We start from the raw sequence: 15,921 nt of genomic DNA, 5'->3' as shown, positions 1-15,921 counted from the left end.
AACCGAGACCTGGATTGGCGTGTTTGGGAGAGTCCTCTTCAGCAGCTAGCTTGCAGCGATGTTGACCTATGTCGTCCTGCACCCACATCATCTTATTCATCTTCGTCATCCCAGAGTTGGTGTCTTCTGGACGGGCGTCATCAAATATCCATCGCCTTTCTCGACAATAACGCACCACATGTCCTGGGTCTCGACTGTTTCACCGTTTTAAAGGAAAATGAAGGATGAGAGGTTGGGTTCAATGTCTGTTCCACTTCCTCCCTTATGACCTCTCGAAGTGTCTCGGTTTTTGCTCGCTGTGAAATCCAAGTGCCTTCTGAACTTCAACACTTGTGAAATCAGTTGCTTCCTCCATCACAGACATCGATACAATGTTTGGAATCCATTCAAACTTCTTCCATGTAATTTTTTTTTGATGCATTGTCTCAGTATACTGGCACCATTTTATGAAGTCGTCTGCTGTTGGAACCTCCTTCAGGAGTAGGGCTTGATACACATCCTCAGCAACACCTTTCATGAGATATGCAACCTTATCTTCCTCCTACATTCTAGGATCCACTATTTTACACAGCTCCAAGACATCTTGAATATAGGATGCTGAGTTTCTCCTGGATGCTGTGCCCTGCATCTTTAATTTATCTTCAGCCTTGCACTTCTGTCGTCGTGTGTCTCCGAAATACTTGCGCAGTTCCACCTGGAATACTTCCCAGTTTGTGAACTTCTCCTCGTTGTTCTCATACCATTGCTTGGCAGTGCCCTCCAAGTGAAAAATACGTTAGCCAAACACATGGTGTCATCCCATTTGTTAAATTTGGCTATATGCTCATATACCTTCAGCCACTTGTTTGGATCCTGGCCATCGCCACCAGAGAACCCGGAACGATGTCTCATGTGGTGGCACACAGTTGCTGTCATCGTAATGTCCTCTTCTTCTTCTGTCTCTGATAGATTGCGATCTGTTGAATATGGCTTGAACTTTGGTTTCTCGCCACATAATCGGTAGTTCTGTCGTGGCCAGATGGGAGCCACTGTGTCGTCGATAATGTGCGCTATCACAAGTTCCAATACCCAGTGACTCCACAAGAATAACATCACGTAGAAGAAGGTGCAATTAGATGAATGACGAACACTAACTTCACTTAACAAAGGTTTATTCAGCACTTGCACATACAAGAGCGCAGAGTAAACTCCCTCTGGCCAGAACACATGAAGTATACATACAGCTACAGAACATTCCAGTACAATGATTCTTGACATTTGTGGATACTTCTAGAATGTACTTGACCGAATATAGAAATTAAAATTGTACAGTCCAGGTGAGTTTTGGACTCATGACCTTCCACGTAACAGTTTATTATCATAACCACTACACTACGGTGCTACTCAGCTTCTTCTGCGACAATATTTATAATTTTCCCACAATTTATGCATCGCGGAAAAACGTTTGTGGAGAAAAAAAAATGACATTGGCATGATGGTCGTCCCATGTTACTCGGCAGATTTGAACTGGTAAATGTGTAAAAGTTGGAACAATTCATGCTGTATCTCCTGTTGCTGCCAAGCTGCACTTGGTATGGTGGTTGATGGGACTAACTAGGTTTGTTCGAATAAAGATTCATGACCAATCACAATGATTTTCAAACTGTATCTACTGTGCAAACGCAGTTTCGTGATTGTTGTGATCATCTTCACACCTTTGTCATATCACATTTAGCATGTTTTGGTGTTTGTCCACTTGTAGCGCTAGTTGACACCATCATTCACTTTGCATTGCTCAAATGTTTTCAGCTTAAACACAATGCTGGTTATATATCATCCTGAACAAACTGTGTTTCGAGAATTTATTCTCGTTGTCAAGTGCAATATTTAGGTATGTATTTTTTATCATATTACACAAACAATGAGAGTGATTATGCGTGTGTGTGTGTGTGTGTGTGTGTGTGTGTGTGTGTGTGTGTGTGTGTGTGTGTGTTTTTCCACATAACTGAGGAGGCACAGTACCCAATAACCTCAAAAAGACACCTACAGTGTAAGAGACACAGAATAACACGTGTTCAAACACCACACAAAATGTATATGTACATATTTGCACTTGACATTGATAAAAAATTCTCAAAACGTGTCATGCTAAGCATGAAAAAATACATAACTAGTACAGTATTTTATTATTTAAATAATGAACGACAGACACAGGCTTTCCAAAACCTATGAAATTGAGTCAAACATTCCTGCTTCCCAGACAGTTATCAGTTCCAGTTACCTCAGCTGTTTTTATTAGATAATAGTCCTTTATTAGATAATAAACATGTCGTTGACACGTTGTTTTATGCCTGTTATGTACATATATCATACATACAGTGCAAAAATGCAAGCGGGTATCCTAAATGTAACTTTTACAGCTTAAAATGTTATTTCCCACATTTTGCACAATTTTTTTGAAGACCCTTGAAAAATGTTAGAGCTGGGTTTCACTGTATTATATAAGTGCAGAATATGACTGCGATATGTCACAAATGTTTTACATAGTACATATCTAACTTAAAATCAGTTTCATGTTGTCGGCTGCAAACTCATATATTCATGTTTCTCAACAGAGTCATGGCATTTGAATCCATTATCGATGACTACAATTTACTGTTGTTACAGCATTAAGCAAACTGAATAACCATAATATGTTATCCTCGCAGCTCTATATTGCTGAATTGGAAGAAATCTGACCACTTCAAGTTAACAGCACACTACACCATTTGTTGCCAATTTTGAAAATCAACTGTGCTTTCAAACATTAGCTGATTTAGTGCCACTGCTCAACCTTTTGTTTCATTATGCTGTGTTTTGGGTGTTCTGTGTGAACATATTTATATTAGAATTAATTTGCCTACTGTAGAAATATATACAGTTGCAGATTATTTGTCCATTTTTAAAGTCAATTCAGTTCTGACTACATTTAGATTCAGGTGAACTACAGTTCAAGTGTACTAAAAAAAGCAGAGAGAGAGAGAGAGAGAGAGAGAGAGAGAGAGAGAGAGAGAGAGAGAGAGAGAAAGAGGCAAGGAAGGGACACAGGATGCAGTCCCATAGTTGGCAGCATGATAAAATTTGCTGACTGCTCACCACTATCCTCCCCATATTTGGCCAACCTGGTGCCACTGCACTCCATCCTACACTTCTAAAATCGTCAAATACATCTGCAAGCTATCTCAGCTACCAAAACTTCACCTCTGTATGTAAGACAACCCCTACATTAAGGTATTATGTAATGTAACAACAACAATTTCCGCAACAATCAAAGTTTATTTATCTGCAAATTTAAGACACCCTATATTTTTTGAATGATGAAAATGAGAAGAACCTCGCCTTATAGTGGGTAAATATGATGTGTGGTGATGTAAATAAAAAAAAGTGATCTTCAGTAAAAACTGAAATGCTATGACAAATGGCAAAATTAATCTTTCCAGAGTGAAAATACATGAAGATATTTTTCCTCCGATATGAAGGCTGCACAGAGAAATTTTACTGAAATATCTTCACACATGAAATGCACCTGAGTGTTAAAACACTACATCCAAATGCAAAAGTTAACAACTGCACGGATTCTGTATCACCGTAACTTTTGACACACAAATTTTTAGTAACAGATATACCACAAAAATTATACTCTTGTCAATAATGAAGACAGGATTTACAAAATGAATATACTTAAAACGTTTTATTGAAGCCTTGTTTACAAATATTTTGATTACCTTTGTCGGAGGGCTGTATGCAATTTCAGATGAAGATTTCTTTAATGCAGAGACTGTGTCTGGATCCACTTCCTTTGTACGAATGCCTATGGCTTTCAGAATTGCATCAAGTTTGTCTGGATAGTCTCTGTGCCCTGAAAAAATTAATGTCATTAAAACATTTCTAGTAGAAATACCCATATTTTGCAACACAGGTAAACACATGAAAGTAGAAATGGGGTGTACTGGAGGTAGATACGAACAACAGTAACTTTTACGTGACAGTATTCATTAGAAGAGAAAATACATATCTCGATGGAATAATTCCTATGCTGTTTAATGGCAAAAGTATTAAATCATGTCAAGATATGTTTATATTAAGAGGATTTTTCATCACTATTTGTAATCCAGGATGAGATTTTCACTCTGCAGTGGAGTGTGCACTGATATGAAACTTCCTGGCAGATTAAAACTGTGTGCCGGACCAAGGTCCCGAGTTCGAGTCTCAGTCCGGCACACAGTTTTAATCTGCCAGAAAGTTTCACTATTTGGAAGATTTTACTTTGTTACTGAGTGAAGATAATGCAAATTAGTAACAATATTATGGCATCATCACAATATGTAACTCACAACAGTTCTCAGAAGCCATTACAAATCAAAATCAAGTCTGTACGAAGTTACAAAGCCAGCCCATCCATAATGTGAGTATAGGGATTTTCTACTGCTCTACTCCAACCACAGTGTATCTTTATATAGTATGGCATGTCAAATTATTAATAGATCTGTAGCATTAGAGCAATGTTCTCATCAGCAAAGACTTTATATACATTAATTGATTTACTCTGATTAGCCAGAAAATTATGACCACCAACCTCGTATCGATATAAACACAAACAGGTAATAGCTGTGTTACCCGGCGAGAAATGAATGCTGATCAGACATTTGCTCGGGGCAAACCAAGTGAGGTGGCGCAGTGGTTAGCACACTGTACTCGTATTTGGGAGGACGACGGTTCAATCCCGTCTCCGGCCATCCTGATTTAGGTTTTCCGTGATTTCCCTAAATCGTTTCAGGCAAATGCCGGGATGGTTCCTTTGAAAGGGCACGGCCGATTTCCTTCCCAATCGTTCCCTAAACAGAGCTTGCGCTCCGTCTCTAATGACCTCATTGTCGACGGGACGTTAAACACTAACCACCACCACCACCACCACCACCACATTTGCGTGGTGCAAGTAGTATCAGTGAGCATTCTGTACATATGTAGAATGAAGGAGGTGTATTATGTATCTGAGTTTGACTGATGGCAGAGTGTGATGACCCAGAGGCTCAGCAGAAGCATTTCAGAAACTGCAAGATTTGTTAGGTGTTCGAGGAGTGGCAAAACAAAGGTGAAACAATGTCCAGACGTTGCGGCATTGTGCAGCCAACCCTTGTTACACATGTCGGATGTCATAGGCTGGGCAGACATGTAAAACAGGACAGGTGGTGAACTGTGGTGGAACTAACATCAGACTTTAATGCTGGGCCAAGTACAAGTGTGCCTGAACACACAGTGCACTGAACACTCCTAATGATGGGCCTCCATAGTCGATGGCCCAAGCATGTGCCAATGTTAACACCATGACATTGGCAACTACGACTGAAATGGGCCTGTGACCATCACTGGATGTTTGTGCAGTGCAGAGTGTTGCACAGTCTGATGAATCCCTATTTCTTCTTCATCATTCCGATGGGAGATCATGATTTTGTCATCCATGCAGGCATTCATGGCTCCGGCAGAGCTCATGCAAGGCACCATGATGATCACGGAGTATCGTACACTGGTTACAGACTACGTACACCCCTTCATGATGATCATATACCTGACAGCAGCAACAACTTTCAACAAGATATTGCGCCCTGTCAAACGCCAGGAGTGGGACAGAGTGGTTCGAGGAACACAGTGGCAATTTCCAATTGCTGTGCTGGCCTCCCAACTCACCAGATCTGAACCAAATCAAACACATCTGGGATGTGACTCAAAGTGGCATCTAGCTCATTGCCCACCTCCTTCAAATGTATGGGAATTAGGTGACGTGTGCAAATGTGGTGCCAACTCTCTCCTTCCATGCTACAGAGTGTCGCCACTGTTATCCACGCCAAAGATGGACGTACCAGATATTAGGTAGGTGGTCATAATGTACTGGCTGATCTGTGAAAACTTAAATATTAGGAGGAGGAATCTATGTAAGGGTCTGAAATAACAATGATTCACGTTTCCAGATATGGTGGAGAAGCAAAAAATGGAGAGACATAAGAAATAGCCTCACTTCATAAACACCTCAGCCAAATCCTATAAATATACAACAGAAGGTAGTAGCACTTTCCAGTCACACTATGGGAGATTGCATTTACATTTACAAAAATATTCAAGTGTAATACACCTACCCACCCCACCAGCCTCACACACTCCAATCCCACACCAAGTTCGATATAGGTAATGAATTGCTTTAGCATGGTGTGTCATGTACATTTTAACAGCAGTGACAAAGTTTGTACAGGATAATAAGCAGAAATGTCTCTTGGCAATGGTTCTACTGTCTCTACGGGTGTGTCATTACAGTCATGAACTTTTAACTAAACTTACAGATATTTAAAAAGATAAAAAAGTGGTATCTAATTAAGTGAACATGCTTGTCAAGGAATAGAGCCTCTTTTTCTGAGTCACCTTTGACTGAAGTCATCAGTAATATGTACAGAGAGTGATGTCAACTTCGATAAAGTTAAGCCTTTAAGCATCATACTCTGCCTGACAAGACAGGTTATGTGTATGATGGGACTGGAATAGGATGTGTTGGGTGAGTGCACTGGACAGGCCTTACACCCACCTAGTCCATACAACTAAAGTCTCAACACAGACATATCCTATTCTATCAGAGGCAGGGCCACCTGTGAAAGCAGACATGTCATATATCAGCTCTGCTGTAACTTTTGCTCAGCATTTTATGTGAGCATGACGACCAACCATCTGTCCATCCAAATGAATAGCACTACATAATTGGGTCAAGACCAGAGTAGACCAGCTAGTGGCAGAACAAGCAGTTGAGGACAAGACGCTTGATTTCAATGGTTGCTTCACAACCTACACTATCTGGATCCTTCTGTCCAATCACTAACTTGTCTGAATTATATAGATGGGAATAGCCTTGCAACGCATCTGTTGATCCTGTAATCCTAACCTCAGTGTCCACTAGTCTCTGCCCCGCACACAGCTCTATCCTTGCCCCATACCCTCCTCTATCCTGCACCATGACCATAATGTCACCCATCCTGCACTTACACCCTCTTCTTCGCTGTCGCTCTGTTCCTCTGTTCTATCTCCTCTTCCCAATCCACTCCTCCAAATCAATGTGTGTTGCGCACAACTCCTGCTGCCTGTGGCCATAAAAAGCTCGATGGTCCTACTTACCTAAAACATATGCCCTTTCCAGTCGTCAAACACTCTTCCCCCAACCTCCATCATAATGCCTGTCTCCTTTCTCCCCTTGTCCACTCAACATAATGCAACCATTAACCCATGTCGAACTGCAGTGTGTGTGTGTGTGTGTGTGTGTGTGTGTGTGTGTGTGTGTGTGTGTGTGTGTGTGTGTGTGTTTTAAGGATTTGTCTGAAAGTTAGCAGTCCTGTTTAAGTGCCTTTTCATGATCCAACACTTCAGCTATATCATAAGAATTGTTACCTTTACTCTTTTCATTATTTAATTTGTTTACAAGATGACAGTACAGAACTGTACCGAAAGCTTTTATGAAGTCAAGACAGATGGTAAAAACCTTGACTCCTGTAAGTGCAGTCTACTGGATCTCAGGAATGAACAAGGCAGGCAAAATCAAAATATCTTTACCTGTGTAATCTATCTGGATTCCTAGAGCAGGGTGGTTACTCTAAGTTCAGTGGTCTTTTCTCAATTGCGCAGCAGCAGCTCACACGATTATTTACCCAAGAGATACAATGTAGTGGGCTATATCTCTTTGACTTGCAGGGGTAGTAATCACCTCTAAACCGAATTATTAATTTTCTATGTATAAAATGAACTCTTTAAATATAGTTAAATTTTACAATTAATTGTTTAACATTATAAGAAATAAAATAAAATTATGAAACAAGCAGTAATCGAACCACAGTATGTTTGTGGGTACCCTCTCTTAACCACTTTGTTACTATGCCATTTCTGATACTCTGTGTGTATATGTTTTGAGAGCACTTTACCTTTTCCTATGGCCCATTCACACAAAATATTGCAGGGACCTGAAAGGGACATTACCTGCTTCTGTTCACATAGTTTCAGCCAAACTGGTGAGCCCTCTCCCATGCCCTCACATTGTTAGATTTACGTTTGGAGATCTAACTAACTCTTTAAATCGCATTTTCTTCTCCTAAAATCTACTGGAAAAGGGCCTCTTTAGCAAATGGTCTACAGAAAACATTTTCATATTAAAGAAAGGGGCATTTTCCTCTTTTGCTATATTAATTTTATTTGTTCATGACTAATGATATTGTGGTTCTGCAATAGAAAACTATGCTTTGCATATTGAAATGTCAGCATGACAGATTGACATTTACAAAGGTATTATATAGAGGATGACTGCCAAATTTTATAAGTTCTGACACTACCCTGTCTTCACCAGGTGCATGGTTATTTTTCAATTTATGTATCACTGACTCCACCTGCCTGCATTGCTGGTCTTTTTGCTTCTTGCCTTTCATCTTCTCTCGCCTCTATATTCTCCTTCTGTTCTTGTGGATCTCTTGGTATGTGGTCTAAGGTGGTATTGAGTATATCTTTAAAACATTCTGCCCATCTCTGCAAAACTTTGTTTATCTCTGAGCATCTTACTAAAAGAAGAAGAGTTAAACATGATGGAGGTTCAATGATTATTTGAACAGCCATATCATGATATTCCATGGGCCCCATGGCTACTCTGAAAGATCACATTACTGCCAAGGATTATGTGACCATTCTGGCAGACCAGATCTATCACATGGTACATTGTTAGTTCCCCAGTGGTGATTATGTGTTCCAAAATGACAGGGTTCATGTTCATGCAACTTCTATCATCCAGAACTGGTTCTGCGAGTATGAGGATGAATTTTCATATTTCCCCAGCTACCACAGTCATCAGATCTCAATATTATTGCGCCTTTGCCATGTGACCACTATCCACCTCCATCATCATTATCTGAACTTTACGCTCTTTGGCAGGAAAAACGGTATAACATTACCTTAAAAGCTATACAGGACATATATTTATCCATTCCAAGATGACTGGAAGCTGTTTTGAATGTCAGTAGGTTTCCTACACTGTATTAGGCATGGTAATGTGTTGTGTATCGGCAGTTCCATATTTTCGTCCACAATCTGTAGCTGCACTTTATCCAGGCCAGTTCTGTTCCGGCTGTAAGTTGGTGTCAGAAACAAATTTGCTTTCAGTTGTAAATGACCCTGCCCTCGGATTTGGACTTTATCATGATGACACTAACAAGGGAACCTCCCCATCGCACCCCCCTCAGATTTAGTTATAAGTTGGCACAGTGGATAGGCCTTGAAAAACTAAACACAGATCAAGCGAGAAAACAGGAAGAAGTTGTGTGGAACTATGAAAAAATAAGCAAAATATACAAGCTGAGTAGTCCATGCACAACATATGCAACATTAAGGAGGGGGGTGAGCTCAGGGGCACAGTGGTGCTGTGGTTAGCGTGAGCAGATGCAGAACAAGAGGTGCTTGGTTCAAGTCTTCCCTCAAGTGAAAAATTTAACTTTTTATTTACAGTTTATGTCACAAACTCTTATGTTTTCATTACTTTTTTGGGAGTGATTATCATATCCACAAGAAAACCTAAATCGGGCAAGGTAGAAGAATCTTTTTACTCATTCTCCAAAGTATACAAGTTAGGTGGGTCGACAACATATTCCTGTCATGTGACGTACATGCCGTCACCAGTGTCATATAGAATATATCAGACGTGTTTTCCTGTGGAGGAATCAGTTGACCTATGACCTCGCGATCAAATATTTTTGGTTCCCATTGGAGAGGCATGTCCTTTCGTCTACCAATCGCATGGTTTTGTGGTGCGGTCGCAAAACACAGACACTAAACTTATTACAGTGAACAGAGACGTCAGTGAACGAACGGACAGATCATAACTTTGCGAAAATAAAGAAAGTAAAATTTTCACTCGAGGGAAGACTTGAACCAAGGACCTCCCATTCCACACCTGCTCACGCTAACCACGGGACCATGGCACTCCTGAGCAAAAGCTATCCTTGATGTTGCATTTCTTGCACATGGACTACTGAGTTTGCATTTTTTTCTTATTTTGTTCATAGTTCCACACAACTTCTTCTTGTTTTCTCGATTGATCTGTGTTTAGTTTTTCAAGGCCTGTCGACTGTGCCACCTTATAGCTAAATCTGAGGGGGGTGCGATGGGGAGGTTCCCTTGTAAGATGAGCAATCCATGCGTCTGTACAAAGTTCATGCGTTACTATAAGATTGACGAGTACCAACAAATGAAACAACCTCTGGTGCCATTTCAGTGTCAATCAACATCTAACACCTGTTGTTAACACATACAAGACAAACTTGTGGCCAGTACCCATTACAGACTTCAGCCCTGAGATGCAATGGTTCACCCCATTCACTTTCAGTTAAAGATGAACTTTATAAAGAACAAGCATACCTACAGATGCAGCATCATCAGGGATCTAGGGAGACATCAGAACACTCTTATGTGCCAAATTCATTAAATTAGAGAGCCGATAGCTGCTGCATTGCAGGGCTGCATACTAAAGCCTGTTGGCTGTTGGTAACATAGCTTGTGATTGTTCATGAACAACTGTCAATTCTCCCTGCAGTTGACCTCAACTAACACATTCCCCTGTTTATTTTTCAGTATTAGACAGAATTAAATAGACACATGAAAGGATCTAAATAATAGAAATCATACAATACATTAAGTAAACAAGTGGTTGATTTTCCCAACTGCAAAAGCTGATGCACTGTTGAGCTAGATTCTCAAAGGTCACTGATCCACGAAGCTAGAATGTAAAATTTTGAAACATGCACCAATTTCATGTAAACACACAACTAAGCAAAAAACATTAACTGTGGCTGCTGATACTGCTACTGTGAGAGGCTCCATTGGTAATCCCCATAGACTCAATTTATTGGCATAACTGTAACAACTAATGTCACAGACACCTAAAGAACATCACTCATGCAGCAGCTTAGCACACTCTTTAAATAGTCTGCAAATAAACTGTAACAGCTATTAGGATGGAACAAAATAGTTTTAAAAAGTAATCACTCACAATGTTCATCCATATATTCAAAATAATTCTTGTTGATAGCTCGTCACAAGTGTTGCACTGACATTTACAGCAGTCCACATACATAGTTTTGATTACTAAATACAAAATGTTTACTGACCCAAACTACAATAGTGAATATTATGTAGTCATGTAAATGATATTTATTCATACATTGCTCCCGTACCCATTACATAAACATGATGCAAGTTCACAAGTGCAGACACACTGTTGATAAAAGTTGTGTAGCTGGTATTTTTGCAGTACCTTGGAAACATCCATTTTGTATGGAAGTCATTGGTGATTTTTGATGCCCAGTAAGGTAATATACAATACGTACAAGCGCCAAGAGGGAATAAGAAGAGTGGACAACCAAGAACAAAGTACTCGAATTCAAAAGGATGTAAGACAGGAATGTAGTCTTTCGCCCCTACTGTTCAATCTATACATCGAAGAAGCAATGATGGGCATAAAAGGAAGGTTCAGGACTGGAATTAAAATTCAAAGAGAAACGATATCAATGATATGATTTGCTGATGACATTGCTATCCTAAGTGAAAGTGAAAAAGAATTACATGTTCTGCTGAATGCTGAATGGAATGAACAATCTAATGAGTACAGAATATGGATTGAGATAAACTGAAGAAAGACGAAAGTAATGAGAAGTGTGAGAAATTAGAACAGTGAAAAATTTAACAGTAGGAGTGATGGTCACAAAGTAGATGAAGTTAAGGAATTCTGCTACCTAGGCAGTAAAATAACCAATGATTTATGGAGCATGGAGCATCAAAAGCAGACTAACAATGGCAAAAAGGGCATTCCTGGCCAAGAGAAGTCTGCCAGTATTAAAAACAGGCCTTAATTTGAGCAAGAAATTTCTGAGACTGTGCGTCTGGAGTACAGCTTTGTATAGTAGTGCAACATGGACTGTAGGAAAACCAGAACAGAAGAGAATCAAAGCATTTGAGATATGATGCAACAGATAAATGTTAAAAATTAGGTGGGCTAATAAGGTAAGTGTTGTATCCGTAATTGGAGAAACAACAAATAACGATTGGCATGAGTTCCAAATACTGTTTATTTCCAACTATACTAACACAACTTGGTGCTTGATCGAGAGCAGCGACTGGGCTGCAGAGTCCAAGTCCAGTATGGTAAACAGTCGTAGTACAGTGTAGCGTCATTTCTTGGGTGCGACGTCGATGTAGCAAGTAGGTAGCCCAACACTAGACTGCATGCCGTGGCGGCGTATGCGGCTATATAGGGCGAGTGGTGGAGGAATATGCCTGCCGTAACCGAGTCAGCTTGTCGTGTCCTGACACGTTTGGTGGCGTGGCCTCATGTAACTATCTCTTGGGAGGACGCCAGCCGAGGTTGCCATGACAGTGCGGAGGCACTCAGTGTGATAGGCCTCCGCCTGCACTGTACAGCTGTGCAGAGCTGTACATAAGCGGACATGCCGGCCGTTGGCTGTATGACAAAGACCGCAGCCACGCAGCTGCAGGCGCCACGGTGTGGGCATTAACTATACCACAGTAAGGAATGAGGAGGTTCTACATAAAACCGGAGAGGAAAGGAATATGTGGAAAACACTGATAAGGAGAAGGGACAAGTTGATAGGACATCTGTTAAGACATGAGGGAATGACTTTCATGGTACTAGAGGGAGCTGTAGAAGGCAAAAACTGTATAGAAAGACAGAGATTGGAATACATCCAGCAAAGAACTGAGGACGTAGGTTGTAAGCGCTACTCTGGGATAAAGAGGTAGGCACAGGAGAGGAATTTGTGGCACGCTGCATCAAACCAGTCAGAACACTGATGACAAAAAAAGGTATTGTTTTCCTAACACATCAATGTGTTAATGTGTTGCTGTATTTACTTTCCTTTTTGAGATATTAGTGTCATAACTAACAAATATTGATACAGTCTGCGGAAAATAATGATGGCTTCTAAATAGTTACTTCTTTCGGTACACTATATCTTTTTCCATTAACTTCTCTGTATAAACAAATGCTTATCAATAATTTTCCCAAGACTCTGCTCCACTTCATCAACTACAATTCTACAATAGTGTTTAGCGTCTCAATATGTACAGAAACATTGCTACCTTTCTGACATATAAGCACTGCAGTGCAGCAGCTCAGGCAGTCTATTCGTAGTTCTGGATGAAGGTGCTGCATTAAAACACATTACCTGATATACTGACCTCGGTGACTCTGTAGATAAACTATATAAACCACTGTGGGGTACACATAGTGCTGCTCTTTCTCACCAGTCCATCATGTTCTCCTGAATCTTAATAGCATTGTTTGATCTCATACTGATTACTTGATAGCGTAACTTGATAGAGTTACTCTTCCCACAGCGGCCAAAACCAACGGTGAGGGGTCTCTTCCTTGTTTAACTACTGTTGTACTTCAACTCACACAAAAGTTTGGAGCAGCGCTGCAGAAAGACATTATACATGGTGTTTGAAAATGCAGAATATAGACTGAACAAATGCCCCTCAAAAATATTAAAATGTCATCTCTATCAATTTGTGGAGGAGGCACTTGCTTGCTCATTCATAGAGGAGAGGCCAAGCTGTGAGGTCACACTTGTTCCCAGTCCTGTAGTGCTGTCTCAGGTGACAAAGTTGCAAGAAGAGATGGATGTGTGTGTCACTGTGCCTACACACACCAAGCTGCAACAGAAGAGTGTACTACAAAGCTCTGACAGACAGCAGCATTTACTACTGCTATCATGACTGAGCTGGACGGTGTTGCAGAAGGCACCTGTAGATGTGTACTGAGGAGCTCTAACACAGCAAGCTGCATGAGAAACAGCACCACCAATGACAGGCAAACACATCACTGCAAAATGGCAAGAGTCTGGAGGAACATCAGACAGGTAAACCATGGAGTTCCTCCTCAATAAAGAGTGACAGCCAAAGCACCACAAATTCCAGGCAAATGCAGCACCAAAAGTGGGTGCGAGAAAGAAGCATCCTCTCACAATCATCTCAAGCAGCAACAAGGGGTGCAGAAGAATGATTATAGCAGGCAAGTGAGGGTGGTCTACTCTTGTAGCTAGCCAAGCAAATTGACCATACTCATCAGATGCAGAGGGGCACACTAAGCTGCAGTGCAGCAGCTAAGGCAGCAACTTTACAATTCTGGATGAAGATGCTGACATACCAGAAGCGACAGCAGAGGATGAATCTCGCCCCAACACCCTTGTCCTTACAACCTGCCCAGGGGAAGGAGCCATAACCACCACTTATCATCTTGCAAGTGAATGGAAACTATAGAAGATTGCTGCAGCTCATCTCACAGTGGATCAAGTTTGACTTAGCAGTCAAATCTGTAGGAAAAGATCTGATATGGGTCAACCTTCGCACCTGTGAAGACTACAGGAGCACCATAAGTGAAATGGGCACATGCCACTGGCTAGTTTATACTCAAGCCACTCACGCAGACAAGGTGATCGAGGCTGTTTCTCACAGCTTCTTGCAGTCAATGCAGCCTGATTACCTCATATTGGAACTCTAGGAGCTCAGTTTCAGGTATGCACTGTGGTGCACATGAAATCCCCGAACACAGGAGAGAACAAAACAAAGTTGTTACAGCACACACGGGTAGTGAGGTTGCCCGTAAAGGTGGAGAATGAGAAAATCAAATCTGTGTTACCTCGCCCACGTGGATTACCATACAGGGTCCAAAGAATCATAAGGCAGACCGTTCTGATTGTCATCTGTACCCGAGTCAGATTTGTGAGATCAGCAATGCAGAGGAGCAATCTATCTGATGACCACGCCCGGACACACCACAGGGTGAGAGACTGGTGGGTCACATCACCAGTGCAGAGCTGCTCCTGCCACTGGACACAGGTGTAGCAGTCATAGCAACACCAACCCAAAGAAGAAGGCATGCATGGTCATGAAAACACACACTGCAAGTGCATACAGACAGCCTGCAAGAGCTGGAGATTCAGTACAGTCCATAATCAGCGGTGCAGGCAGAACATGACCTCACAATCTCTGCCCCCATCAGCCAGAGGAGAGGAGGAGAGGCATCAGCTTTGCAGAAAATAGTGGCAGCGGCCATTATGTCACAAACCACAACACGGCAGCCAGCATCAGCTATGCCGATGCTCTGAGAAGTGGCAACTTCAGCAGCCTGGTCATCCTGCTCATAACAATGTTTAACCGTTTAATGAGCATGGTTTATGTAGATGTCTGCAGCAATGAAGACTGCTGTGGAAACACCAGTCACCAGCTGCCACTTTGTACATTGATGTGCACGAGCAGCGTGACTGATCAGCCTGACTCACCACCACCACCACCACCACCACCACCACCACTACGAGGATGAAGAAAATCTAAATCAGGCATTCTGAGGAAAACCACATGAGAAGTCAACACCACCATCCACAACACAAGAGGAACAAAACCTATGCTTCGTAACAATCCATCATACCCATAAGTTGAGGGGACTTTAGTGAATATTAAGTCATGAGGGAAACAGTCACTTAAAATTTCTGACCAGCTTGCATTGTTTCACTAATTTATTCATTCTGTATATGAAGTGAAGTATTTGTAAAAAAAAAAAATCTAACTGGCTAAGGAAGTTTCAATCACGGAAAACATTCATCCCTTCAAAAATATGCGCCTTCAAGATCATCAAAATCTCATAATAATAAGCTAAGACTTGACATGATAGCTACATATTGGAACCAAAATAAAGGGAAGCAATGATGCAGCCTGTACTGTCACCCTGCTTAGACTCGATTGCAGTTCATGATTTTAAATGAAACCACGTTAAAAATTTCAAAGTGTGCTTGGCAGGAAGTGACACATCCCATAATCCACCAT

At 41.2% G+C, this 15,921-nt stretch overlaps 1 protein-coding gene across 4 annotated transcripts in view; it reads right to left on the bottom strand.

The window, feature by feature from the left end:
- LOC126298609 (transmembrane and coiled-coil domain-containing protein 4-like) overlaps positions 1 to 15,921 on the bottom strand; it is a 155,696-nt gene that overhangs the window by 40,780 nt on the left and 98,995 nt on the right. For all 4 annotated transcript variants that reach the window (XM_049990011.1, XM_049990010.1, XM_049990013.1 and 1 more), the window contains one exon: positions 3,744 to 3,877. In XM_049990011.1, the coding sequence (XP_049845968.1) occupies positions 3,744 to 3,877 (134 nt within the window). The remainder of the gene's footprint in view (positions 1 to 3,743; positions 3,878 to 15,921) is intronic.

The sequence above is a fragment of the Schistocerca gregaria genome, chromosome X (assembly GCF_023897955.1).
Source record: "Schistocerca gregaria isolate iqSchGreg1 chromosome X, iqSchGreg1.2, whole genome shotgun sequence".
In the NCBI taxonomy this organism is placed as follows: Eukaryota; Metazoa; Arthropoda; class Insecta; order Orthoptera; family Acrididae; genus Schistocerca; species Schistocerca gregaria.
This window is presented reverse-complemented; position numbering and strand designations above follow the sequence as displayed.